Genomic DNA, 27505 nt, shown 5'->3' with positions numbered 1-27505 from the left:
CGGATGCCGCGCCGAATACGCGCCGTTCCGCGCTTGTCCGCGCCTGGACTGCGAACCAGCACCGGAACCCCTGGCCCCCGCGGATGCAACAACACCCGACTGAGCTACGATGCCAGCACCCTCCACGCACTCAACACCGGCCGAGAACACACCTGCTACCGGGCTACCCCGAAGCGCCCCAAAGAACCCTTCACCTGCCGGAGCTGCAGCTTCACCAGCATCCGGCCAGCCAAACCGCCAACCAAGATACCCAACTAGCTCAACGGCATCCTCCTCAACACCCGCTCTGCCCGCAAACACGCTGTCGAACTCTGGGACCTTCTCGACTCCACCACCCCGGACGTCGCCTTCCTGACAGAGACCTGGCTGAACCCCACCTCAGCACCCGACATCGCCATAGCCATCCTGGAAGGCTACAAGATCACCCGCAGAGACCGTTCCAACGGAGTAGGAGGAGGAATCGCCATCGTCCACAGGAACACTCTCAGAGTCTCGACCAACACCGACGACACCCTCAGCACCGCCGAATACATGCACTTCCAGATCCACACCGACCCCAACACCACCCTCAGAGGAACCCTCGTCTACAGACCCCCCGGACCCTGACCGCAGTTCAGAGACTCCATCGCCGACCTCATCAGCACGCACGCCCTCGCCTCCACTGACTACATCCTCCTAGGAGACCTGAACTTCCACCTCGAGAACAACGACGACGCCAACTCCACCACCCTGATCGACAACCTCGTCAACCTCGGACTCAGACAGCTCGTGACAACACCCACCCACGCCGCCGGCCACACGCTTGACCCCATCTTCACCGCAAGCCCCTACGTCTCCTTCAACCACACCACCGAACCCCACTGGACAGACCACCACTGCATCCACTTCACCTTCAGGAAGCCCACCACGCACCAACGCACTCAGCAGAGGCCTCGACGCTGCTGGAGCAAAGTCACCGAAGACCAGCTAACCGCTACCCTCACCCAGAACCTGCCCGCCGACTCCACCGATCCCAACACCGCCGTCCGCAACCTCAGACAATGGATTGACGACTGCGCCAACACCCTCCCCCCGCTCAAGACACCCTCCAACAGCCATACCAGCAAGAAAGCCACCTCGTTCACCGAAGACCTCCAGGCCTCCAAATGAACATGCCGAAAATTGGAGAAGAACTGGCTCCGCGAACGATCACCGGACAGCTACACAGCCCACAAGAACGCCACCCGCAGACACCATCAAATCATCAGAGCCACCAAGAGGGCCTCCTTCAAGGACCGCCTAGATAACAACGCACACAACAGCAAAGAGCTCTTCAACATCGTGAAGGAACTCTCCAACCCCAGCTCCAACACCAACGACATCCCGCCTTCGCAAGACCTGTGCGACTCACTGGCCACCTTCTTCCACCGCAAGCTCTCCGTCATTTACGACTGCTTCAGCACCACGACCACCCCGACAACCACCACCCCCACGACCACCACCCGCACCAACCGCCTGCTATCCTGGACCAGCGTCAATGACGAGGACACCAGCAAAATCATGAACACCATTCACTTCGGATCACCATTAGACCCATGCCCTCACCACATATTCAAGAAAGTCAGCACAGCCATCACACCCCATTTCCGGAGAATAATCAACAGCTCCTTCGAGACAGTAACCTTCCCGGAGAGCTGGAAGCACACCGAGATCAGCGCCTTACTCAAGAAACCCAAGGCAGACCTCAAGAACTTCCAACCCATCTCCCTACTACCATTCCCGGCGAAGGTCACCGAGAAAATCGTCAACAAGCAACTGACCCGCTACCTCGAGGAGAACAACATCTTGGACCCATCCCAGTCCGGTTTCCGCAGCAACCACAGCACCGAAACCGCCCTCATCGCCGCCACCGATTACGTCAGGATCCTGCTTGACAACGGAGAAACAGCGGCCCTCATCCTACTGGACCTGTCAGCCGCCTTCGACACTGTCTGCCACAACACACTACGAACACGCTTACACGACGCCGGAATCCAAGAGAAGGCCCTGGACTGGACCATATCGTTCCTCTCCGGCAGAACTCCGAGCGTCCGCCTCCCCCCCTTCCGCTCCAAAGCCACCGAGATCATCTGTGGCGTACCCCAGGGCTCTTCCCTCAGCCCGACGCTGTTCAACATCTACATGACAACCTCGCCCACGTGGCGGGACAGCACGACCTCCACATCATCTCCTACGCCGATGACACCCAGCTTATCATCTCCCTCACTAAAGACTCTCACACCGCCAAAACCAACCTCCACGAAGGAATGAAGGACGTCGCTGAATGGATGAAGAACAGCCGACTGAAGCTGAACTCAGACAAGACGGAGGTCCTCATCCTCGGCCCCACCCCCTCAGCCTGGGAAGACTCCTGGTGGCCGACAACACTGGAAACAACACCGACACCCACCGACCACGCACGCAACCTAGGGGTCATCCTCGACGCCACCCTCTCCATGACTAAGCAGGTCAACGCCGTCTCCTCATCCTGCTTCAACACCCTCCAAATGCACCGCAGGATCTTCAAGTGGATCCCCACCGAAACGAGAAAAACAGTGACCCAAGCCCTCGTCACCAGCAGGCTGGACTACGTAAACGCCCTCTACGCAGGAACGTCGGCCAAGCTCCTAAGACTGCTGCAACGCATCCAGAACGCCTCAGGCACGCCTGATCCTCGACATCCCCTGCCGCAGCCACATCACCCCCCACCTGAGAGACCTGCACTGGCTCCCCGTCAACAAGAGGGTCACTTTCAAGCTCCTCCTCCATGCGCATAAAGCTCTCCACAACACCGGCCCAGCATACCTCAACAGACGACTCAGCTTCTACACCCCCACCCGCCAGCTCCGCTCCGCAAGCCTCGCCCTAGTCCCTTGCAGTCGAAGAACGACCGCCGGCGGCAGATCCTTCTCCCACCTCGCCGCCAAGACCTGAAACACCCTCCCCACAAAACTACGGCAGACCCAAGACCTACTGGCCTACAGAAGACTCCTCAAGACCTGGCTCTTCGATTAGAAGCAGCACCCCTCCTCCCCCCCAGCGCCTTGAGACCCTAACGGGTATGTAGTGTGCTTTATAAGTGTCTTGATTGATTCATTGATTGATTGATTGACTGCAGTTTCCTGGAGCCTGCCTGCCTGGAGAAGACCCGAGCCAGAATGAGGACATCAAGCCAGGAAGGTATGTGGGATTCATATTTTTTTTCTTGTTTTTTACTTTTATGTTTGTCCCCCCACCCTCCTTACATGCCAGCCACCACTGACTTCTGAGGATGAATGAACCTAACTGCTCTATTTACAGCATAATTACAGTACTTTTTGTGTTCAACAAGAGTTTTGTGTGGATACTAAGACCGAAAAACCCTCTTCAAATATGGACTGCTAGAATCCCCTCTCCGAAATATGTTCCTAGACTTTTTGTATGTAATAGTTTAATTCGAATTTATACAGTATGCAGTGTTAAACTGAACATGTCTTTATATATAAAGAAGAAATAACAATATTAAAGAACTATCAGCCTGATTCATCAAGGTACCGTTTTGCGAGTCTCTAATAGCGATTCATAGCGAATCGCTATTGAGGACTCGCAAAACGGTATTCATGTAGGAATTGCTAAATAAATAGCGATTCCTACATATTCTCTATTTGCGAGTAGCAAATTGCTACTCGCAAATAAGGAATAACTCCCCATTCATTCCTATGGGCCAAAAGGCCCATAGGAATGAATGTGGAGTATCCCTTATTTGCTACTCGCAAATAAGATAGCGATTTTAAGGGTGCCAGGGGTGTCCAAAGGACACCCTGTAGCACCCCTGAAATGCTAATTGAAACAGGTGTTGCGCACACACATGTCCAAGGGACATGTGTGTGTGCAACATGCAACTTAGAAAAATGCTTTTAAAAGCATTTTTCTAAGTTTTTGCTATTTACCGAGAGGTCTGACCTCTCGGTAAATAGCGGCCCAAAATTGCTAATTCGCAATTTTTAAATGCGTCATGAATAGCATTTAAGGAATCTCTAATAGAGATTCCTTAAATGCTAATCCTCGCATATTTGCTAATTCTTTATTAGCGATTTTTGCATTTGGGATGATGAATCCCAAATGCAAAAATTGCACTCGCAAAGGGCCAGATTCTGAGAATCTGGCCCTTTTGCGAGCGCATTTACCTTCATGAATCAGGCTGTAAGACCTTTCCAATGTTTACCTTAGGTAGAAATATTGATCTGCATTTTACTCTTAACTTCGCCCGTATTCACGTACCACGTGTTTCAGGGCTGAGTTGATTTAGAGCTAGAGTCCTCACATACTTTGGGGCAAGTGCTTGAAGTGGGAGTATTCATTAGACGAAATTTGTGTGGGGAGATATTTATGTAAGGTGAACTTTATGGTACCCTGTTTTGGTCTCTGTTGTTGCCACAGATGGTTTAGCAGCCCATTTTTAAATGCTATTGCAGGACTCTCTGGAGACTTATAACTGGATACTGCCTAACACCTTGCACTTGAAAGATTGAATTGTTTAGCTACTTTCAGAAAATAATGTGCGACAATGCAAAAATTCGATTTCATTTGAATGTGGGAATTTACATGTTCAATATATTTCTCAAAGAATTGGTGTACAGGCTCCACATCTAAGTTCTTATCAACAGGCTTGCATTCCCTAAATGTCCTCTCTGAACGAAAGTTGCAGAGAAATTTGGATAAAGCGCAAAGCTATGCCAATACTACCTTTGCAAAAAAAACATTACCTGCATATGGAAAAAGGGGTAAATCGTTTCAGGGGATGAAAATGCTCTCTTCATCCCCAGCACATGTAACCTATTTTCGCAGCTGCTGCTTGCTCACTCTAGAAGGTTGTTAGACTTTTTATGCATTTCATTAATTTTTTTCTGGTTTGTTAACCATGTAGAATGCGGATTTATTCGTGATTTCACAGGTACATACTGACACACTGCTAATACCTTTGAAACTATTTTGCTATGAAATGTAGGCGTGTATTTTTCTGTCTTATGTAAAGTTGGGCTCAATTTAGGCCCATACGCCATACTGTTCAAAATGGATGTCTTCCCTTGTACATTTCACTGTTCATTATTTCTGCTGCACACGGTGAAGCGGAGTCATGTTTGTTTATTTCCATTGACGTTGTTCTTGTAGTTCATAATGAAAACATTTCAGCATGGTCATAATAATGTAACATTTCAAGGCCCTTCTGCTAGCTCCCTGTACCTTATTCATTCATAATAGTTAACTGTTGTTCATTTAACTACTTTGTCCTGCCATCTTCCGATGACCTTAGCACTGGGATATTGCATAGTTGCTAATATGAGGTTTTATAACTTTGTTTTCCGATTTGTCAGAATGTGACACTTTTGCTCACACAATGATGATTTTACAGTGTTAATGATTTAATATGCTAAAAATGAATATCTGAAACCCCTGGTTTTGGGGGTGAGCCTAGACCTTCTTGAGTGCTTTTCTGAATGCTGTTAGAGATGCTGTCCATTTCACTATTGATGCTTTAGGACTTTTTTTTCTGATTTTCAACATTATTCTGTACTCTGTGTTGGGCCAAGAGTTCTCATTTGTGGGGCCATTATTTTGTTTCCCTGTACTCCTACTTGTTTTATGAATCTTTTTATTTTTCTGATAGGTGCGTTCTCAGACAATGCAATAATGATGATGTTCATGACGCAGTGTACTTGTCTTTGAAGATTTTTGCATGCCTACGGATTGTTTGCGGCATATAAATTATACATTATTCCCTCGTAGGTCCTCAACAGGCGGTGCGTGGAAGCAGCTGTGATGACAGGCCTGGCTCTGAACTGTAGTATAAACAAGAAGTCCTTGTTTGACAGAAAGCACTATTTCTATGCAGATCTGCCGGTACGTATACGCCTGTGAGACACACTGAACCAGGGCCATTTACAAACGTGTTTTCGCTGGGCATGTGTCATTCGTTTGTTTTCTCTCCCACTCTGATGTTTTCAGCATCTATGAGTCATCACGCCATGATTCTTTCTAATAAAAGGCCCCAGTGTGTTTAGCGCGCAGTGTTTGCTGACTTAATAGCTTAACCTTGCTTGTTGACAGTACTGACGTCACGCTCATAATAGTTTGGTGTAATTGAATTGAAGTTGGAGCCATCGGGCCTACTCGTTCTTCACTTCCTGCCTTTGAAAGGAATTGACTCTGAGAGTGAACCATGGTAATAGTGGCTTCGGTCCTAACATAATCGCACTACAACCATTTATAAACTTTACTGACAAAAATCATTTTATGTATTTTATTCTAAATCCCACCAGAAAATTGAGTCAATCGTGATCCGTTAATACTTTTGAAAACTCGTACTTTGTCATTAAACTGTTTAGTTTGGTGGTGGAAGACAGTCGGTTATCCGAGTTTCACTTAACTTGCGTGTATTCAGAGTTTTATTACATTTCAGGTTCATTTCGCCTTTCTTCCCAGCAGCATGAATCCGAACGAAAATACTTTATTTCAAAAGTAGTACTGCTGTACAAATCTTGATTTTTATACTTTTCTCAAGATTAAGGTGGCCATTGCTAAAGTTCGTCTTCATCCTACCTCTTCTACCATCTCACTTTTTAATATTTGGATCAAAGCTGGTCACGTTGCCTCCAAAATTTATAAATTTTTGTCCTCTGCTGCACTCCCCGAACAGACGGTTGCTCATCAAAAATGGTTACATCATTTTGATCATGCCATTATAGAGCATATTTCCTCTGATATTTGGCAATCAATTGGTAAATTCTCTCTTCGTAATAAAATCGCACCTTCTTTAATGCAATCTAAGTTTTTTTCTATTAATCTCCTCCATTGGACGCCTGTGCGTCTTCACTCGCTTAACCTTAAAGAGGACAACTTATGCTTGAGCTGTGGCTTGATGGCAGGCGACTTTCCTCATATGTTTTTTCATTCTTCCTTACTTCAACCTTTTTGGAACCTCATTCAGAAACATCTCTCTCTTATCTTTGGTATTGAGCTCCAACTTTCCTTCCCCGTAATTTTATTAGGCCCACTGGCTGCCCCTACTCCTCTCCCTTTAGATCCATTGGAGTTACAGTTGTTGGATCTTCTCCTGACTGTAGCGGTGAAGGTTATTCTTATGGAGTGGAAATCCTTTTCATCGGTTTCCTATCATACGTGGTGGGCTTGGGTCTCCTTTTTACGTAGTGCACACACTTCGGTTGATCAAGCTCACCTCTCTCCATCTATCTCTAGTGGGGTTTGGAAAGCTTTGGATGATTATATGGAATTGTCTTCCAAAGGGTTGGTTCCTCAGTTTCCTTTTGATATGTCTGTCTAATTGTTGTCTGCTGTTTGGTCTCTAGGCTGGGTTAGTCCTGTGGGAATCCTTCTTATTGCTCTTTTTTCTCTTCTCTCCTCGCTGTCTTCCTTTCCTACTCATCCTCTCTTTACTCGTTCTCTTCTCTCCTCTCTTCTTCTTTCTTTTTCCTCCCCTATCCCCTTCTCCACATTTGATAAGTGATACATATGTTGTATTGCCTTGGTAGAGGTTTTTTTTTTATTTGAATGAATTCTATAGCTATCACAGGCTATTGTTCATTATGTATTTATATTATCTTGATTTACCTATCAATTTTAGCCCTTTTTGCATATCTCTATTGCATCGATTGTATCACTTGTATTGCATTTTATATTTATTGTTCTTACCATTATTCTCATCAATAAAATTTTCTTGAAATAAAAAAAAAAGTAGTACTGCTGTGGAACAGTTCCTTCCATTCGATGATGGAATGCAATTGGCTTGTTTATGTTTTGTTGTAACATGACTCAGCCACCAGATGGCGATGAGCCTGGATTTAAATTCAGCAAAATGCACGTCTTACCTATTGCAGGACTAGGTTAATTTTAGTTAGTTAGTATTCTACCTCCAGTCCTCGCATGGTTTGAGGCAGTTGCTGCTTGATAGCGATTTTATTTGACGTTTTCGTAGGGAAGATACTTTTTTAATCTGTTTTAGTAGTTTGTAACTTTGACAGTGCAGCATTCACAGTGCATTATTTCAGTAGTAGCAAATGGAAGCAAGCACATCAGAGCCACAGGCCAATTGAAACAAAAAGGAAGGGGAAAGTAGTACAGCCCGCTCTTATCATAACATGTTCTATGTACTAATTGAATGGTCAAAGACAACCATACAACGTTTGTGGCTGCTCTGCCGTGAGGGGTGTAGGGGAGCAGGAATTACCACACCAGGGGCATACCGGTAAGCAGCCACAGGCACAAAAATAACTGAGACCACACTTGTTAGATACTTGGTCGGACCGGAAGCCACGAGCGACCTCTGTCCTTTTATTTATAGGCTTCTGGCCACGCCTGGCCAGAAGGTGATACAATTGGTGGGAGTGTTTCCGGGTCTCGGCCGAGACCCGCGAAGCACTAGACTGTCACATCCCTTCCCAAGTTGGTATTTATTTTTCTTTCCTTCATAACAGTCTTATTAAGTCAACATGCAAAGTCTGCCAGCATCCGACTGGGTCGGGGAATGGGTCGAAGGTTGTGAAAGCTTCTCCCCCTGGTGAGCATTGGTTCGGGTTCTCTTCTCCTTGGAGATGATGATGTGTTGGCAATGTCATCATTCTCAGCGGACTCACCACCATTGTCGGATTGGCCAGCAATTTCAGCAACGGGCCCGTCGCCGGCCTCTTGGGTCTCATGTCTTCCCCATCCTTTTGTGCTGTTACAGCCGTACCTTTGGTCGTCTTGATTGTCCATGGTTCAACTTCATATGGAGTCCGGAACTTTCCTCCCGGCCTGCGTGTTCTCACCAGCACTGCGTCACCTGGGACTAACACTATGTCTCGCGCCCGCCTCTTGTGGCTTGCCTTCTCATTCGTTCTTCTCCTCCTCTCTTGGGTGGCAGCCGGTGTGTATGGTTCAGGCATCCAGTGTTCTGCTGTTGGTAGCAGGTCACGCCTGGGCCCTGCAAACATCAACGACCAGGGGGATCTTTGAGTGGTACTGTGGGGGGTGCTTCTGTACTCCCTCAGAAAGAGTTGCAGCGCTGCCTCTGGGTCTGCCCCCTCTACTAATGCGATCCTCAGGGTTTTATTGACAATCCTCATAAATCTTTCCGCCTTTCCGTTTGCTTGGGGCCATTGGGGCATGATTCGTCGGTGTTTTATCCCTAATCCTTGCAGGAATTCTTTGAATTCGTGTCCCTGAAACGGGGGCCCATTGTCCGTTTTCATCACCTGGGGGATACCATACATCGCGATTATTTTGCTGAGGATCAGCTGGACGTTTGCAAAGCTGGTGGATGGTGCAACTTCAACTACTGGGTACTTCGTGTAACTGTCTACCAGTACTACGGTCACCCTTCCATCTGGAAAGCTCCCAAAGTCTAAGCTGACCCAGGTCCAGGGTGCTGGGGATGGCTCTTCCGTGATGATGGAGGCAGGTGTCTCCGGAAGACTGGTTAACTGGCAGGCTCGGCAGTTCTTTACCAGCATGTCCACCTTTTCATCCATGTGAGGGAACCACACCTTTTCCCGCATTCTGGCTTTCATCCGCTTGCGAACGCCAGGGGAACCCATACTCCAGGCTCCGATTCTTGTGTCAGCAATGCACCTAGCCCCACCGGACTGGCGTCCACTAGTATTTCCGTCTGTCTTGACGTGTCAAAATAAGCCATCGTTGTGCTGTCCAGCAGTGCTGCTTTTATTTTGTCAAAGGCCTCCGCTTCTGCCCGGGACCACCACCATGGGTTCTCCTTTTTGGTCAGGTTCCGCAGCGGTTCAGCTATGGTGGCGAGCTGCGGGATGAACCGGGCACAATATTGTGCCATGCCCATAAAACTTCTCACCTCCGATGCGGTGGTCGGGGCTGGAGCACTCTTGATGGCGGTTGACTTCCGTGGATCAACCTTGACTCCCTCTGAGCCGAATACGTATCCAAAGAACTCAATAGACTGTTTGAAAAAACTGACACTTCTCTTTATGCAGCGTGACACCAAACTCCGCCAACCTCCTGAGTGTAGCTTTCAGTCTCCTGTGGTGTTCTTCGCTGGTTTTGGCGTGGATGAGTATGTCATCGCTGACATTTAACACCCCACTCAGTCCTGACAGAAGCTCTTTGATAGTGTTCTGAAAGATTTCGGCCGCAGACGTGATGCCAAAATTGAGTCTTTTATACCTCCTCAGGCCTAAATGCGTTGAAAACGTCGTGATGTACCGGCTCTCTTCCGCTAATTTCAATTGATGGTAGCCAGCGTTTAAGTCTAACTTGGAGAACCATTGTGCTCCATTTAAGTCTGTTAGTATGTCATCCACCGTGGGCGTGAGATGCCTCTCCCTCTTGATTGCTTTATTGGGCATCCTCATGTCAATGCATATTCGAATCTTGCCAGGCTGCCGAGGCTTTTCAGCAATCACCATCGGTGACACCCACGGTGTCAGTCCTGTCACTTTTTCTATTACCCCTTGCTCTTCCAGTTTGATTAGTTCTTGTTCAACCGCCGACCGAAGATGAAATGGTATTCTCCGATGTCTTAAAGCAATCGGTTGTATTGCCTTGTCAATATGTAGCTTGACAGGTGGCCTCCTAATAGTACCTAAACCTTGAAATAACGACGGGAACAGTTGAAGGATCTCCTCTGTGTGTAGTGCTTTGACCGCATTTGCAAACGCAATTAACTTGAGGTCCTCCGCCGTGTGACTGCCGACTAGCAAGTCTGCTTCTTTGTCAATCACGTGAAAAGTGGTCGTCCGCTCTTGATCTTCGGCTTTCACTTGCACCGTCATCTTCCCTCTCAGGGGTAATGGTGTCTTGCTGCCATAGGTGAGGATGCGAGCCTTTGATGGCACCAGTTGAGGTCTTGGTCGTAGCGCCTTATAATACTGAATCCCCATTACATTGATCGTAGCTCCAGTGTCTATGACTCCTGTGACTGGCGATCCATCGGTTTGGATCTGACACTTCGGCTGTGGTCTTCGCCGCCTTTTGAGTTCACTTACAAAGGAGACATAATAGCACTCTTCCTCATCTTCAGTCGACGAGTCATCCAACCTTTGTGGGTGGCGGGATGGTGTCCTGTTCCCTCTCGACGGGTAGGTATCCCGTGTGTCTTCTAGGACCAGCTGCCGCACCGCTTTGGTGGGTGTTTTCCTCCCCGCTGATCCATGTCCTCGTGCGTTTCCTCTCGTACCACCTCTGCATACGCTGGCAAAATGATTAGTTCCCCCGCATTTGTCACACGTCTAGCCGCCACGTGCAGGGCAGCTGTCTCGGTTGTGTTCATACCCGCAGGAGCCACATTGCGCACGCCGCTGTGTCCTGGTCGGCCACCTTCCTCTACCTCCGCGGCTACTGCTCCGCACAGCGTCTACCCTCTCTGTCTTCACCGTCACTTCCGTGTTCGTTGACGGGTTGATGGCTGATTCCATTGCTGTGGCTCGCGCATCTGACAACTCGTGTGACCTGGCCAGCATTAGTATTTCGTCCAGCGTTATGCGGGGCTGTCTCAAAATTAGTGTCCTTAGATGTTTGTTCTTGCACCCCTGAATCAGCTGTGCGGTTACCTCCTTTTCTTGATCGTCATCCGGGCATGTGCTTTTTTTTTTTTTATCTTGGTATTTTTTATTTTACCTTTTTCTTTTTGAATGTTTTTTTTTTTTTTCCAAAAACCTTTATTCACTTACAGAGTATTATACACAGCGTGTTGCCTACAACCCTGAGGCCGGCAGCGTGTGTTCGACAGTCCATCTGCATTGTGCGAGTGCATTATACACAGCCCTGTAGCCGACATCCCGGGGGCCCGGCGGCAATTGGTTATGATATAAGACAGTGAACTCCAGTGGCACAGTCTGTACTTGCAATTATATGAGTCACAAGCACCCCAGATAAAAGCGTATTTCCACACACTTGCAAGTTTCATGCCAGGCCCAGTAAGCCGTGTATCAGCGAACATAACCTTACGCAATACAATCCTAAAGTCCTACCCCAACAACCCCCCCCACAACTCGCCAACCGTTGCACTCCCAAGTTAATTACCCAGTAGCTGCCATCCGCAATCCCCCCTTTTACATTAGGAGGGCGAGATGTCCCGTGTCCTGGCCCTACTCCACACTGTCATGTATGGGGTGCTGATTAGCGTTCTCCTCCGTTATGTCCCTCACCAAGTACGTAGGGCAGTTAAGCATCACCAGTCTCTACCCCCCCCATTGGGACAACATCCCTCCCATTTCCACAGTACTCAGTACCTTCTCTTCGTGTGGTAAGTACTCCCATTAATCGGACTCAGCAAGTTCCTCATGAGTTTCAAGTGGATTAATCGCTTCAGTCTGTGCTATCTCCTCCTCTTCCCCAGATCGTGCATGCGTCAGATACAGACCCCAGAAATTTTTAGGCCGACTCTTGGGTGGAAGCAATTCACTGTATATTTCCGACTGAGTGCAACAATACAACATGTCTCTAGCCCATCTTGTCTTGGTTGGCAGTGGACCCCTCATCCAACAAGTAGCTACCCCCCTCCTGGCCATCAACAAAGCCATATCCGCCAATCGCCGTTGTGCAACCGGCAGTGGCCTGCAGTATCCCAGGAGAGTCAGCGCCGGGTCGGCAGGCATCTCCGTTTCCAATAGTAAACTGAGCTCTGAGAAAATCTCCTCCCAGAACTTGTTGACTCCAGGACAGTTCCATGCCATATGGATAAAATCTGCAGCTTGCACATGACAACGTTCACACTCAGCTGATTGTCTAAGCCCGTATCTATGTAGTCTCTCTGGAGTGTAGCAAACACATTGCAGACATTTAAAATGTACTAAACTGTGTCTACCATTGAGAGATAGTTTCCTAGTGCTAGTACAGCAATATTTCCACATCTCGCCAGTAATTTGTATTTGCAGATCATTCTGCCAGTCTGTCCTAGCCTTGGAGTATTGAAACTGCGTATGTCGGGGTCCCAGTTTATTGAGATTGGTAACTAGTTTGCGAGATGACGTAGACTTAATCACGTACGTAAATTCTGGAACATCCGGCGGCTCCGCCATGTCCGGACCTAAAAGGTCTAGCAACGCTCTACGAACCCTGTGGAACTGGAAACGTAATAGAAGTGAGGCCTCTGGCTGCAAGGGGGGGATCTGCTCCCAGGTTTTAACCACCCCGTCTATGAACAGGTCTTCCATCTTCGTGATTCCCAGGTCATGCAATGCTCTCGTGACTCCTTTCTCTTTCAGCGGCGCCAGCCATACCGCCCAGTCTATCTGCATAAGTGGGGAATACAGTAGTTCACAGCCCTGCGCCTGTACCAACGCGTGCCAAGCATGGTTCGTAGCCTTGATTGAATCTAGACTACCAATACTACGGTCTACTGGGAAGCAAACAGTGGCCGGTAGGGGGGAGGGGTCCGTGAACAACCGCTCAAGGATTACATGGGGGATATCGTGGTCTCCATGTATCCAGGTATGCAGGTGAGCTGCTTGCGCCACCCTATAGTATCTTTCCATGTCCGGCGCGCCCAGTCCCTCCATTTCATAGGGAAGCATCAATGACGTCCAGCGAACTCTGGGTTGCCCGCCTCCCCAGGCCAACCTGAGGAGCACCTGGGTCAGCTGTTTAAAAAAGGCCTTGGATAGCACCACAGGGATGTTATTAAATAGGAAGAGGAATCTTGGCAAGACGACCATCTTCATAATGGCTATCCTGCCCATAAGGGACAATGGGAGCTTGCACCACACTTCAACATCCTCTACCAGCTTTGTTTATGCTACCCCATAATTTTCCCTTACCAAAACATCTGGATCCGTGTGAAGTTGTATCCCTGGGTACCGTACCGAGTCGGTAGACCACTGCAATGGGTATTCCATCTCAAACGGTAGGGTTACAGGTGTCAATGGGAACGCAACCGATTTCGTCCAATTTACTTTCAGCCCTGAGGGGGCCCCAAATCGGACTACTTCTCTTAAGACTGAAGAAAGGTTATTTTCCGGGTCACGAACATACAACAGTGTGTCATCAGCGTACATGGAGATTCCAATTATTACGTTGGAAAGCTGATACCCTCCAGTCTATGGTATTCCCTGCTTGCACATGCCAGAGGTTCCACGACCAGTGCATAGAGAAGGGGTGAGAGGGGGCACCCTTGCCTAGTTCCCCTACCTATTTCGAAGGCATCTGTGACCTTGTCCCCCATTCTCAGTCTCGCTGTGGGTTTGTAATACAAAGCCCCCAACATCTGTAGGAAAGGTTCACCTAGCCTTAGCTTCCGTAAAACCCTGAGCATGAATGGACACTCCACAGAGTCAAAGGCTTTCTCCATGTCTAGAAAAATTGCTAACGCTTTATTGTGTTGACGTACGTGTTGCATGGCGCCTAGCACTGTTCGAATATTGTACGTTAGGTTTCTATCAGGGACGAATCCAGCCTGTTCTGGTGCCACCAGCGCCGGCACCAGTAGTGCCAGGCGCGTAGCTAGTACCTTAGCGAACAATTTGGCATCGACATTTAGCAGGGATAGTGGTCTATGGGAACTGCATGCTTTGGGAGGTTTCCCCGGTTTTAAAATGGTAACAAGCATTGCTTCCCTCATAGATGGAGGCATACTGCCCTCCTCACAGATGTCCATCCGGGCATGTGCTTATCAGCTCCCTCAGTCGTGCATGAAAAGCATCCATCGTTTATCCCTCCCTTTGCCGGGATTGTCTGAACTTGAACCTTTCATAGTGGGGATTCAGCTGTGGGTCGAAGTGTGCATTTAGCGCTTGTACTGCGGCATTATAGTCTGTTGCTGCTCCCGTGTTTGGCAGATCTAAGAACAACTTGTAGAGCTCATCGCCGCCAAAGTGCAGTAGCAAGGACCTTTTCACCTCATTGTCTTTTTCCCTCGTTGCTGTGAAATAGTTGTTCAAGCAGCTTAACCACACCGCCCAGCGTGGCGCCGCCGTGCCTGAGTCAGCCAGCGCGCTGAACGGAGGGATTGGATTGATCTGGGAGTGCGGCGACTGTTGGATCACTGTGCCCACTACCTGTTGTCCTGCCGCCCCTGCTCCTTGCGCTGGGGCTGCTACCTGTTGGGCCCCTCCCGCCGTTGCCGCATCTTGCACCACTGACATGTTTGTGACCGCCTGAACTGATTTCTATACTCCACGTGCTGAGCCTGTGCGTGAAATGGGATTGCTTTGATGGCGAAGCAGCCACTTTCCTTTGATGCTGCACGTGCGGTGTTTGCCTCTCTGGGTGGTACACTGAAGTTTATAGTCCGTGTTAGTAGTCCCTTCCTTTTTCATTTATTACTGTCCCCTTCTTAATTGCTTTACCGTACTGGTGTTTCGTTTTTTTTCTTTTTTTCTTTTTTGATTGCAGGTACCAAGGCTTGTTTGGGCCCGAGACTGACGGCCACGGCCCACACACCAGCACTCAGGCGTCGCTCCCCCGGCACGGGGAGATCCAGCGCTCCCCGCCGACTACTTCCCCTTCGTTCAGACCGAGGCTTCTTCGCGCCTCTCTGACGCTGGGGCAGGCCTCGGTCTACTGCGCATGCGCGCACTCCATCGGGTAGCGGCCGGGCCTTCACGCCGCACAGCCGAGCGACGCCGCGACTCACCCGCAGAGACACCTCCACACGCCGGTCACCACGCAGCTCCACACACGCTGCTTACCGGCGCGTGGCTAACCATCAGCACCAGTCCTCTTCCCGCTTCGCCACCACCACGACGGACTGCACGTGGACCTCGGGGCCACTCCGTCACCGCCAGGACCGTCCTGCTCCGCAGCCAGGGTTCTTCCGCGGGCTTCACCACCCTCGTCGCCAGTGTAAGGGAGCAGGAATTACCACACATGGGGCATACCGGTAAGCGGCCACAGGCACACAAATAACTGAGACCACACTTGTTAGATACTTGGTCGGACCGGAAGCCACGAGCGACCTCCGTCCTTTTATTTATAGGCTTCTGGCCACGCCTGGCCAGAAGGTGATACAATTGATGGGAGTGTTTCCGGGTCTCGGCCGAGACCCGCGAAACACTAGACTGTCACAAGGGACATGCGTTTTTCTTCTTTATTTGGCATGCCTGGGTATATCGACGAGGGACTCCGCTCAGACATTAGCTTGTGCAGTGGCATTAGGAAAGGGATCAGTAGTGACCTTACACATACCAGGTAATGCTCTTTACCTACCAATTCGTCTGTCCTACCCTCAAAAGTCTATTCCTCTTCCATTCCCAGATCTCTTCTCTCTCTGATACAAAGGAAAATAACACCTCGTCCGAAACGTGTGCTAACCGCGTCCTACGCAGACCATGCTTCTCCTCTCTAGCCGTCTGGCTTGGTCTATTTCTCTAGCATCTACCGCCATCTGTTCTAGGTGGGACCCTCCGCAGGGATCCCCTCCATAGCAGTTGCCCTCTTTGCTATTAAGAATGACAGGTCCACAAAGTAATTACCAGTCTTTTTGTTCTTCTGACATGGAAAAATTCCTAACAAGCAGCATTTTGGGGTGCAAAGTCCTTCCTTTGCTAATGTCCTTATGAGGTGTACAGTTACTCCCTTCCATAATTGGATTGTTACAGAACATTTCCGTACCATATGGAAAAAGGGCATGCTTGAGTCTGCATCTTGTCTAGGCTACCATTGTGGAGCAGTAGATCATATTGATCCATTTGGGAGTGTGGTATGTCCTGTGAAGATAAATAAAATTGAGTATATTTAAATCTAGCATCCCTTTCAACCCTGTGGGTGCACTGGAAGGGTCTTTCCCAGCCCTCTAGTTCCTGTCCCAGGTTCGTCTTCCATATTGTTTTGAATCACGTCATATTAGTCTTGGTCATAGATAAGAAGAAAGAAAGAAGGAAAGAGAAGTCAAAAATGACGGAAAGAGAAAGAAAGGAAGCAGGATAAAGAAAGAAGGAATGATGAAGAGAAAGAATGAAAAGGAAAGAGAAGGAACGAATGCAAGAAAAAGCAATAGAAAGAGGGAGAAGGAAAGAAAGAACGAAATAAGGAAAGGGAGAAGGAAAAAAAGGGAAAGAAAGAAAGAGCAAAGGAAAGAGAAACAGAGTAAAATAGGAAAGAAGGCATGAAAAGGCAAAACGGAAAGAAAGAAGAGGAAAGAGATGCAAAAAGGCAGAAAGAGAAAGGCAAGAAAGAAAGAATGAAAGGACAATGAAAGAAGGAAAAGGATGAAAGAAGGAAATAGAAAGAAGGAATGAGAAAGAAAGAATGAGAAAGAAAGAGAGGCGGAAAGAAAGGAGAGAAAAAAAACTAAAAAAAGGATAATTTAAAACTGACCAGTGTAAAATGGATTCAATCTGATATGATGTGAAATAGCAGCAGTAGGAAAAGCAAAACACTCCAAAAAGAAGTTACAACAATATTGGCAATAGATGGGATCTGATAAAGATTGATTGTGCATCAGAAGTGTCCTGCTGTCACATCAGACTCTAAAACATAAAGGCAAGTCTAAAGTAATTATAAAGTCAAAATAAAAACATTGGCACTGTAGGCAAGTAGCTTGTGCGTGGTTGTGCTCCTTGTGAGAGAGCAAGATGCAGCCACTCAAAGTGAAGATAACCAGTGGCTCAAGAAGGGTGACCCACTGCCCCTTGCTTTATGCTGTAGTGGGCAGAAGCAGAATTTGAATAACAGACCAATAGATGAAAAGTGGTGCCTGAAACCCCTGGTATGTAAATATATTATATACAATTTAGTAAAATCTAAAGGTCTTGGCTAACGGCTGATCTAAAAACTAAAGACATATTAAATTCTTATGGCGGCCATTCCGAACCTACTGGCGTTTGCAGAAAGGTTTCCAAATCTAGATTAGTTCTCATTCACTCAACCTCGCAGTCCTTTCCAATATATCTTAGCATTGTCTAAAGCCAAGGTATTCTAAAAGCAAGATGAAAACGAGCTATAGAACATTATCCATTCAAGGTGTAGCATCTTGCAAAGTCTGTTCGTTTAAAAACATACAGTATTTTGTTGACCACTAACACTCTAAAATGTTAGTCTAATTTCCTACGGGTGAAAAAAGATGGCCTGGTGTGCCTGTTGATGCAGGTAGTGAGACAAACATAACTACACAACTATAATGAATACATTCTATTGTATATTTGGAGGATGTAGTCTAGCACAAATTTGTTGGGACATAGTCTGGCAGATATACTGAAGGTCACTACTGAATGCAGAGGTGGCTCCTCCGCTAAGGCAAAGGAGCGTCGCCCAACTGCTCTTCGAGCAGAAAAAATAAAATGATAATAACATAGTTATTATCATTTTATTTTGTGCAGGTTTGAGGCTGGGTTAGGGAGGGGATGAAGGCACAGGGGGAGGAGTGGTTTGTGCTAAGTCTGTGACCGGCCAAATTGTCATGTGTACTCAGCAAAGTTCCCACCAGGCTGCATTCACACAGCCTGGTGGGTAACATGCCCAGGTCCCCAGTCCCTATCTGATCACCTATCGACGGCGCTCAGACCAATCACAACGCTGCATTGTGGCATTATGATTGGTTTAGGGGAGCCAATCACAATGCTGCATTGCAGTGTAGTGATTAGCTATGGGGAGCGTGGGTGCTTCCTGGTTCCAGGACTCCGGGGAAGTGAGGAGAGAAGGCGGGCGGAAGAGGTAAGTGTTTTTAATAGAAATGATGTTCCCACCCCGCTACCCTCCTTCCCCCAACCCCTCTACCTCCATTCCCTGCCAGCCGCTAATGACTGAATGGCTCAGTATTTTGAATCTCAGTCAACTACAGAACACCCTGGGTCTATACAAGGAAGTGAAAGAGAAGTGAGTCAGCTGAACGGAGCAAGCACTCGAGTGTCAGTGTTCCGAGTGGGAGCGAGATATCCTGCTGCCAAGACCCATCAATCACCCAATGTCATTCATCATCTGGGTTTTGGTACAATCTTAGTCAAGGAAAACCGATCCTGAGAATTGATCGGAAAAAACCTTGACACCAAATAGGACTGCGGGCTAACTGGTCACCCTACATAGTCCTTGCTATCGTCCAGAGACTCACTTGAGAAGGTGAGAGGATCAAAGAGATATAGGCAAAAAGGAGTGAAAAAGTGCAGCGCAATGAAACAATAAGGTAAGAAAGTGGTGTTCTAAAAATGACTAAGGAGTACTCATAATAACTTTATTCCTCAAGTCCCCTTGTCATCATTTAAAAAGCTGAGTGTTGACGCTTGGGATTTACCAGACGTCAACCAGAATGGACGTATTTTGAATACCTTCATCCCATTGTACAGCTAATTAAAGCATTGCTTTTAAATGGTGCTCAATGTTCCTTGTGAGTATATTTTTTTCTGTGCATGATATGTACAATGTTTATTATATGTATTGCTGCCCAGGGTTTTAATTTGCATATGTTATGCTTTTACTGGAGCTTCCCATATGGACCATTTAGAATTCCAGCTGATCCCCCAATGTTTATGATGGGCATATTAAAGTTTTTGGTGTTGCATACTACAATAATCCACAAACCATCTTCCTCACTTACCACTCGCTTATTGTATGCTTGCCTATGACCCTGTGCCGCACCCCGCTGCCTTGTGGCTAGGTACACACTGTACCAACACCACATACATGCATCTGCTGCCTGCAGTGTCTGGGACTTGAAAGTATGACATCAGTTAATCACGAGGTCACAATTTAGCCTCTGAATGAGTCTCTGTTGTCAAGAACAGACACATGAATAAATAAATGTGTTACTCAAATAACTCTCTTTAAGTCAGGGGTATTAACAGGAAAGAAGTTTTAGTGTGTGGATGTGAATTGCCAAGATCCACACATTGAGAGAGCCTGAGTATTATCTGGACTAGAGTTCCTAACCGTGTTGGGTATTATAGGGGGCATGTACTGAGTGACCGGGGCAGGGGCGACCTTAGGCATGTGCAAGCTGTGCACCTGCACAGGGCCGCCAAACCCCAGGGGCCGCCATGCCAATATATATCCTTAATATAATAATCCTCTGAGGATGGATACATATTTGCGTGGCGGCCCCTGGCAGGGATTTGGCGGCCTCCGGCTCTGTTCCACTTCCAAACACCCTGAACCCCCCTCTTCACTGGCCTCCGCACCTGCGTTCCTCCTGGTTCCTGATTGGCTTCTTTTTTTCCCTACCCACTGCTGGCCCGCTGGTGCAGGCGTATATAAGCCACGGCCACCGCCATCCTCTTATTCCCTGTTACTCTTGTGCGAAAGCGACTATAACCTTTTCCTCTCCCGGCGGGCGAGTCGTCTTACAAGTTTATCTATAGTTTTTATAAAGTACTAGTGTTAGCGCAATAGTCATAGTTAATATCTGGTGGGATAGGGGTGCACAACAATCGCGTACCCATTGCAAGCAAAATGAAGAGAATTCGAGTACACAAATCTGGTTATTAGAAATGAAAGAGAAAGGCGGCTCAGCAGGCTTTCGTAACGTCACAGGAAGGAGCAATCCTGAACTTTATCACCCAAGGGAAACCTAAAGATGAAGGTTCCTCTGGCCAGAGTACTGCTGATGCACTAGGTAAGACATCATATTTCATATGGTATTGATATTAATGTTTCCGGGCAAAGAGCCACCTATTCTTTCTCTGTGGAGGGGCTGTGGGTCCGGGGCCCCTGCCCTGGCACTGCAGCCGTCTGTGCCAATCCCTCACGTCGTGTGTCACAATACCCTCCTCCTCCTAAATTTTATCGTTCTGAGACAAATTTGGAAGGGTAGGAGCAGCCACAGGTACTGATCATCTAACGCCTTTTCTGGACGTTTTATTTAAACACCTTCCTGAGCTCCGGGGGGCTCTGCGCCGCCCGGACCCCCTCTTCCCGGGCCCCCTAGCTACGCTCCCTGCCCAGGGCCGCCATGAGCCTAGAGCCGCCCCTGACCAGGGTTTTAGTACAGAGCTGTGGGAGAGTGTAGGGATCCAGAGGAGTTCTGAGCGATTTTGTGCTGTGCATCAAGGGCTCTCACTGGGCACTTGTGTTTTTGACTATTTCCATTAACATCTATATTTGAGAGTGGCATTCATACCGCAAATTGCAATAAATGATTATGAACCTATTCTCATTTCGGTAAGCCTTTGAGATGGCTTTCCAGCTGTGGTTTGTGCTGATTTCACACAATCAAGAAGTCATTTAATTAGTATTCACATCTGCTAAAAGGGCCACCGAATATACTTTAAAAAAAATTTCATAAGGCAATTAGAGACAAGGTGAGGACGTCCCTCTCACTCAGAAAGCAACATATAATTGACTGTTAGTAGGGGATCACCGCTGGCCAGCACCCCCACTCTAAACAGTGCCCCAACTCCACTGCAAGCCTATCAGCTGTTTGTTCCCATTGCCCAGCATCCTCCCATATCTCCATTGTGCCCCATCTCTTGTGGACACGTTACCCCCTTCATAACTCCCTCTTATTGCCCCTTCCGACAAGCGCCTCCCAGCGGCTTCTTGTAAGTGCCAACGGGACCAGGTGGATTTCTTCCTTTTGCTCTAAATAAAGGGTGGACTGTACCGAAGGCTCCCTTGCCTTCACTATGACCCTCTTTTTGTTTCAGTGTCAAAAAAGGCCAGGTTGCAAGACTGTCTTAATTACAGTCCTTCCTTTCTTTTTCTGTCATAGAAATCAAGGAAGGATCCCTTGCCACCTGATATTTATTTGACATAGGAACACAAACAGAACTGTATCAAAGGTAGTAGAGCCTGTAATGCCATCTGTTATGCCTTTTGGTTATTTGGCTTTAATGCTTTTATGCTGCATGAGTTATCACACTAAACCCAAACCGTTTGGCGTCGCCAATGATTGTTTTTGTTGTGCAGCATCTTTTCGGCAACTGGCTAAATTAAGTGTGCTGTTCTGCTTCTGGTCATGCTTAGTTAATGCCATGTCCAGTCATGCTCTTTACATCAGGAGGCATCTTGGAGACCAACAGTGAGAACCAGCTGATCTGCCTAATAAGAAGCCATGCTTGCCTGGAGCCCTCTGGATTGAAATGAAATGTGCATTTCTGTCTAATGAGCTAATTGGGAAAATCCTGCTTCGGGGTATTTTCATTGCCAGACTTCGAGGAAATGGGAGGCCTTGTCTGCCATGTCACTTCTCTTCGGAGGGGGTAAAATATCTCTCTAATTAGGAAGGTTTGAGGAAATGCCAGCTGGTTCCATTATTTTTAGCATGGATTGAAACCTCGGAAGGTGTCTTATTTTGACAAGCTCCAGCAAGCAATTAAGAAAATCAGCTTTTTTGTGTAAATTGTGTTCATGCGGATCTCACTGGGTGTCTGAGTGGTGCACCTTGGAAATAGCGAGGATATTCTCCCCTTACTTGCTCGGTTCTTTTTTCATGGGATGTCTTGCTCGAGAGCACCAGCAGATTCGAGGTCTCAGTAACAAGCTCTTGTAATTAACATGCAGGGGATGGTATGGAGTCTTAGCTGCATTTTAAATGAGATGGTACTTTTAAGTGAATAATTCATTGCAAGCGTTGTCGGACCTATTCGTTCATAACTGCCATGTTTAATTCTTGAATAGGAAGTGATTTCTATTCTCTGCACCGCTTTGAAATTGTTGGTCTTAGTTATTGTGTTAAGACATACCTTTCAAGCCACATATGGGTAATAAGTTGAAAGTCCTCCATATTGAAATGACTTTTTTTTTTTACAGTTATTTAACAGCAACAGCACTATCAACAGCCCAGTATAACATACAATTGTGAGGGTTGCAGAACAATAGTGTCGACAATCCTGTTTCGATGGCTGGGATGCCTGGCAGTATGGACTACATCATAGATAGCGAAGTAGAACATCAGTGGGGGAGAGTGCAGTTGTGTGGTGTCATCTTAGGATGCCGGCTCAGGCCTGTAAAATCGGGGGTCTGTACTTAAACTAGGAGCACGAGGATGGCGATCGGAGTCCAGGGCGTAACTAGGCGCAATGTGTGTAAGAGTGTTGGGGGCAGACCTGGTGTAGTGAGGCAACTGCATGGTAGCTGGTCTTATGAAATGGAAACGAGAGATAGTTGGAACACTACTGCATCTGGCGCCATCGTGGAGGGACGGTACACTAGGAATGAATATTATAATCACCTTTGACATAAATTTGCAACATAAATGTATGGAAAATTACAAAAACAACATATCTAATAAAATCCTAAAATATATTTGTAAGAAAGTAAAGATATAACCCTATTGCAACAAGAATGTAGAACTGCCCACAGATAATGAGTATGAAAAACATAGAGTTTAGGCTTAAAATGTAATGGGTTAAACTAAAATAGAGTTTTGAAACTGCTAGTAAAATGTTTAGACATTTGCTGCTGAACGGCTTTATTTATATTATTTGCAAAGTTTTATTTAATTCTTTGTGAAGGAAGTGCATTCTTTATTTCTGGAATTACTTCTCATTATAGCTGAGTAAAGAATGTGTGTCTTCCAGAGATGCATCTTGGAACCTTCAACCCTTTATTCACCTACTGGTCGGGGATATGTATTACTTTGAGCCTCTTTGCTTCTTAGGACTCTTGGGCAACACCCACAGTGGTCCATCTGCCAGAGGATGATAAATCATGCTCCACCCTTTATCACTTTTTTTTCTTGTCCGGTTGATAAGTTTTCGTAAGTGTTTTGCATAGTATACTTGAGTAACGGCGTATTCTCATCCCACATCTTGTCCCAACCATGCATTGTTTTCTGTAGATTCCCTCCTTCTTTCTCTGGCATATAAAATCTGCATAGTGGGTTTGTAACTCTATTATGTAATTAATTTCCGGGTATAGTAATGCCACTGTATGAAATAGGTAGAAGATTCTTGGTAGGATTACCATTTTAAGGGCGGCTATTTGCACTACCAGGACAACGTCTTATATTTCCAAATCCCAAAGTCTGTTTTCATTGCCCTCTAAAGCCCCAGATATCTGATAGAAGTTGCCATCCACCAGAATGAAGTCATATTTTTCTAGTGCCTGGAACTGAGCTTTCGGGGCCGAAATATATTACATTTCTGTTTTGCGTATATTATTTTTAAACTCTGACACTTGCTGGTACTCTTTTGTTCGAGCATGAGGTGGGGAGGGAAGTCTGTAAAGGAAAGTAAGATGTTGTTGACGAACATTGTGAGCTTGTATTCGTCCAACCAAATCGTATTCCTTTGGTTAATTTATTAGCTCAGATCATTTGGGCCAGTGGCTTGAGGGTAAGCACAAACAGGATTGAGGAGAAAGGGCACCACTTTCTGGAACCTCTATCCCCACTGAGGTACAATTGTCTGGTTTGGGAATAAGGGATATGATTGATTCTCACACCAGCGCTGTTACCTTCTTTTCTTGTTGTGCCTACTGGAAGAGTTTAAGGTGAATGCATAGCAATGAAGTGCTGAGGGTTTTATAAAAGCAGCTATGAACCCATCTGGGCCAGGTTCATACAGTGGGGAAGGCTAAAGATCGCCTTTAAGATGTCTTTCTTTGCGATTGGCTTTTCTAACTTTACTCATTTTTGTAGCTGAGATCTTAAGTAGGCATGTTTCAACTATGTACTCTTTACGTTATTGGGCCTATGGTGTTTCTTTTGTATATAATGTTTCATAAAATGTGTGGCAGCACTCGGCTTTGTCTCCTTCTATTGTACATAAATGGCCCTCATCAACTTTTTCCCCAGTTTGGACAACTGGGTCTATTAGCAGTGAGTCAATGAGGCGCCACCGCCATCCTCCCACTTCTTGCAAGCTTTTGGGTACTTAGCACATTTCCTGCCTTTTAGGGAGTAATCATTTATCTATGAGAATATTCTTCATATGAGCATAGCTCTTGTGGACTGCCAAGTACACTCAGGACCCAGTGATTGTCTAGCTTTCCAAACATCTGAGCCCCAAACTCCTCCATTTGGGTCTTGCCTTTTGCTGAAAATCTGTTCTAAACTTAATTCTATCTACTTCCACATTCATAACCATATTCAAGTCCCCTCCTATTATGATGGTTTCTGCAGCTCATGTTCTTAGTCTTTGTATTGTCCGGCTAAGAAATTGCTTCTTGTTCTGGTTAGGGCTATAAATGTAAGCTATTGTTAGGGCATCCTGCCCACTCAGCGGGCAATTCACCACCATCTGTCTGCCTGCCTTGTCCAATTCAGCTGTTCCACCTCCAATTCCTAATTTTCTCCCCACTGTAGAGAAGTATTGCCACTGGAAATCTTTGGAGTTAAGGTGTTTTGAGTCTTTCTGAAGTAAATACGTTTTCTGAATGCTCTCTTTATTGTTACACAACAGCGCAACTTGGTAGAATCAATTTTTGCTTCATTAATGATCTGTTTAGCCCCTGACCTTATCAGTTATAATAGAAAGGTTTGGCATCATCAGGGCTATTTTGGTGGTTACAGTCTGTAGATTTGTCTCATGTGGGTGTTTTGTACAAAAGTGGCATATAAATGGTCTCAGTGAGAGCTGGTACTAGCCGCTCAGATTTCCATTTGGTAAGTCTGTCTGGCTCCCCCTTACATTTTATTTGCGCCATGCTGTAGTAGATCCTCGATGTTATTGCCTCTTTCTTGGTTGCTTCAATTCCCAGCGTAAGGGGTTTCTTGTGAGTGGTAGATCATCAGGCAGCCTGAGTGGAACAACAGCCTTTCTTTACCGTTCTGTCTTAATTGCTCTGTTGTCTCCAGTAGGGTAATTTTAGGTCTCGGCTGGCGATAGCAGCACGCGTGCGCTGCTCTCGCCATTCGAGAGCTTCTTGAAATCAATACGGTTGAGGAAGGGGACTTGAAGCCCAGCACCCTCTTCCCATTGGCTTGCGTCATAGCTTAGGCTAAACACTGACATTCTATTGTTAAGGAGGCTTTTAGTCTGGGAATGGATCTCTCACTTGCGGCGTTACGGGTCTCCTTCATTAGCTGGGATGCACTCTTTCTTTTCCATTGTGAGCGTGGGTCACCTGGGTCGCGCTTGTATAAGTCGGAGACAGCTTGAGCACTTGAGTCTCTCCCCGCTACACACTGGCGATAGCTTGAGCACTTTAGTCTCTCCCCGCTGCACACTGGCGATAGCTTGAGCATGTGAGTCTCTTCCTAGCATGCCTCGTTCACCCCGCTCCGTGCGTTCCCCCGCTCCGTGTAGTTCCCTCCCTCCGTGTAGTTCCCTCCCTCATGGGCTCCCCTCCGTGTTGCTTTCTACAGCGCGCATGCACTGCACGCTGGCGACAGCTTGAGCACTAGAGTCTCTCCCCGCTGCACACTGGCAGCAGCTTGAGCACTTGAGTTTCTCCCCGCTGTACTCTGGCGACAGCTTGAGCACTGTGCGACAGCTTGAGCATTTGAGTCTCTCCCCGCTGCACACTGGCGACAGCTTGAGCACGTGAGTCTCTCCCTAGTGTGCCTCGTTCACCCCGCTCCATGTTGTTCCCTCCCTTGTGGACTCCCCTCCGTGTTGCTTTCTCTCTGTGTTGTTCCCTCCCTCGTGGGCTCCCCTCCGTGTTGTTTTCTCCTGTGAATGCTTGTTGCATGCCCCAGACACCCACGCCCGATTTCTCGTTTGCCCTCTCTCCCACCACCCATCCCAAAAATTAAAAATATATTAGTGCAGAATAAGACCAATGCTATTGGGCAGGGGTATGTTGTGGGTACATTTTACTGCTAAGGGTTTAGTAATGGGTCAGTAACTGAGGTGCGACGAGCAACTCTCCTTTGTACTCCTTCCCTTAGTGTTTTGTTCCTTTTTTCGAGTCACTTTGAAAATACTCCGTGATTTATTTTTTGTTTTTCATTGCGCAGCACCATACTGCTTATATTTATACTTGTTATAACTTTTTGGAGGTTTTGCCGCTTATTTCCTACCCGAATAAACCGTTTGGAACAAAACCGGGCAGAGCTGTGGTATGGGACGAGGGTAAGCACCCTCTGCCCCCACCCCGGCGCAGTTCTTTTTAATAAGGTCATGGCTGGGTCCACTTACTGCAACTTACAGGATGGAGCAAGGATAATCCTATGCAGGCCACAGGTTACCTTCTCTTTGAGTGACTACATTTTGATCTTTCAGACGGAGCACATCTGCCCTCAAGGTAGTTCACTCAGTGCCAGTGTTATTGTTTTTACTTATAATTACTTTAGTATTGCCTTCATGTTTATAGTCTGATGACATAGCAGGACGCTTTGGATATGTGCATAGGGCACATTCAAGTTTTATCAGTTCTTGTCTATTGCCAATGCTGTTGCACATTCCTTTTGGTGTAGCCTTTGTTAGGTCTCGCCTGCGTTGCAGCGCGCACGTGCCGCTTCTCCTTGGCGAGATCTATTGTCGTCTCTTTTGTGTCCGGCTTCTCTGTAAGCGGGGTTGGTGTCCGCCCTGTCAGCATTAGGCCCCGCCCACCCCGACTCAGGCTTTTCATGAGGCATTCTCAGCGTTACAGCATTCTCGGCGCACATGCTTTTCAGGGAGCATTCTAGCCGTTCTTTTCATGAGGCATTCCCACCCCGACTCTGGCTTTTCATGAGGCATTCTCGGCATTACAGCATTCTCGGCGCACACGCTTTTCAGGGGGCATTCTT

At 47.1% G+C, this 27505-nt stretch overlaps 1 protein-coding gene across 1 annotated transcript in view; it reads left to right on the top strand.

Annotated features, from left to right (window-relative positions):
- Positions 1-27505, top strand: part of GATB (glutamyl-tRNA amidotransferase subunit B) — a 561352-nt gene that overhangs the window by 208599 nt on the left and 325248 nt on the right. The window contains exon 3 of the mRNA XM_078676924.1: positions 5785-5898. Within this exon, the coding sequence (XP_078533050.1) occupies positions 5785-5898 (114 nt within the window). The remainder of the gene's footprint in view (positions 1-5784; positions 5899-27505) is intronic.

The sequence above is a fragment of the Lissotriton helveticus genome, chromosome 2_1 (genome assembly GCF_964261635.1).
Source record: "Lissotriton helveticus chromosome 2_1, aLisHel1.1, whole genome shotgun sequence".
NCBI lineage: Eukaryota > Metazoa > Chordata > Amphibia > Caudata > Salamandridae > Lissotriton > Lissotriton helveticus.
This window is presented reverse-complemented; position numbering and strand designations above follow the sequence as displayed.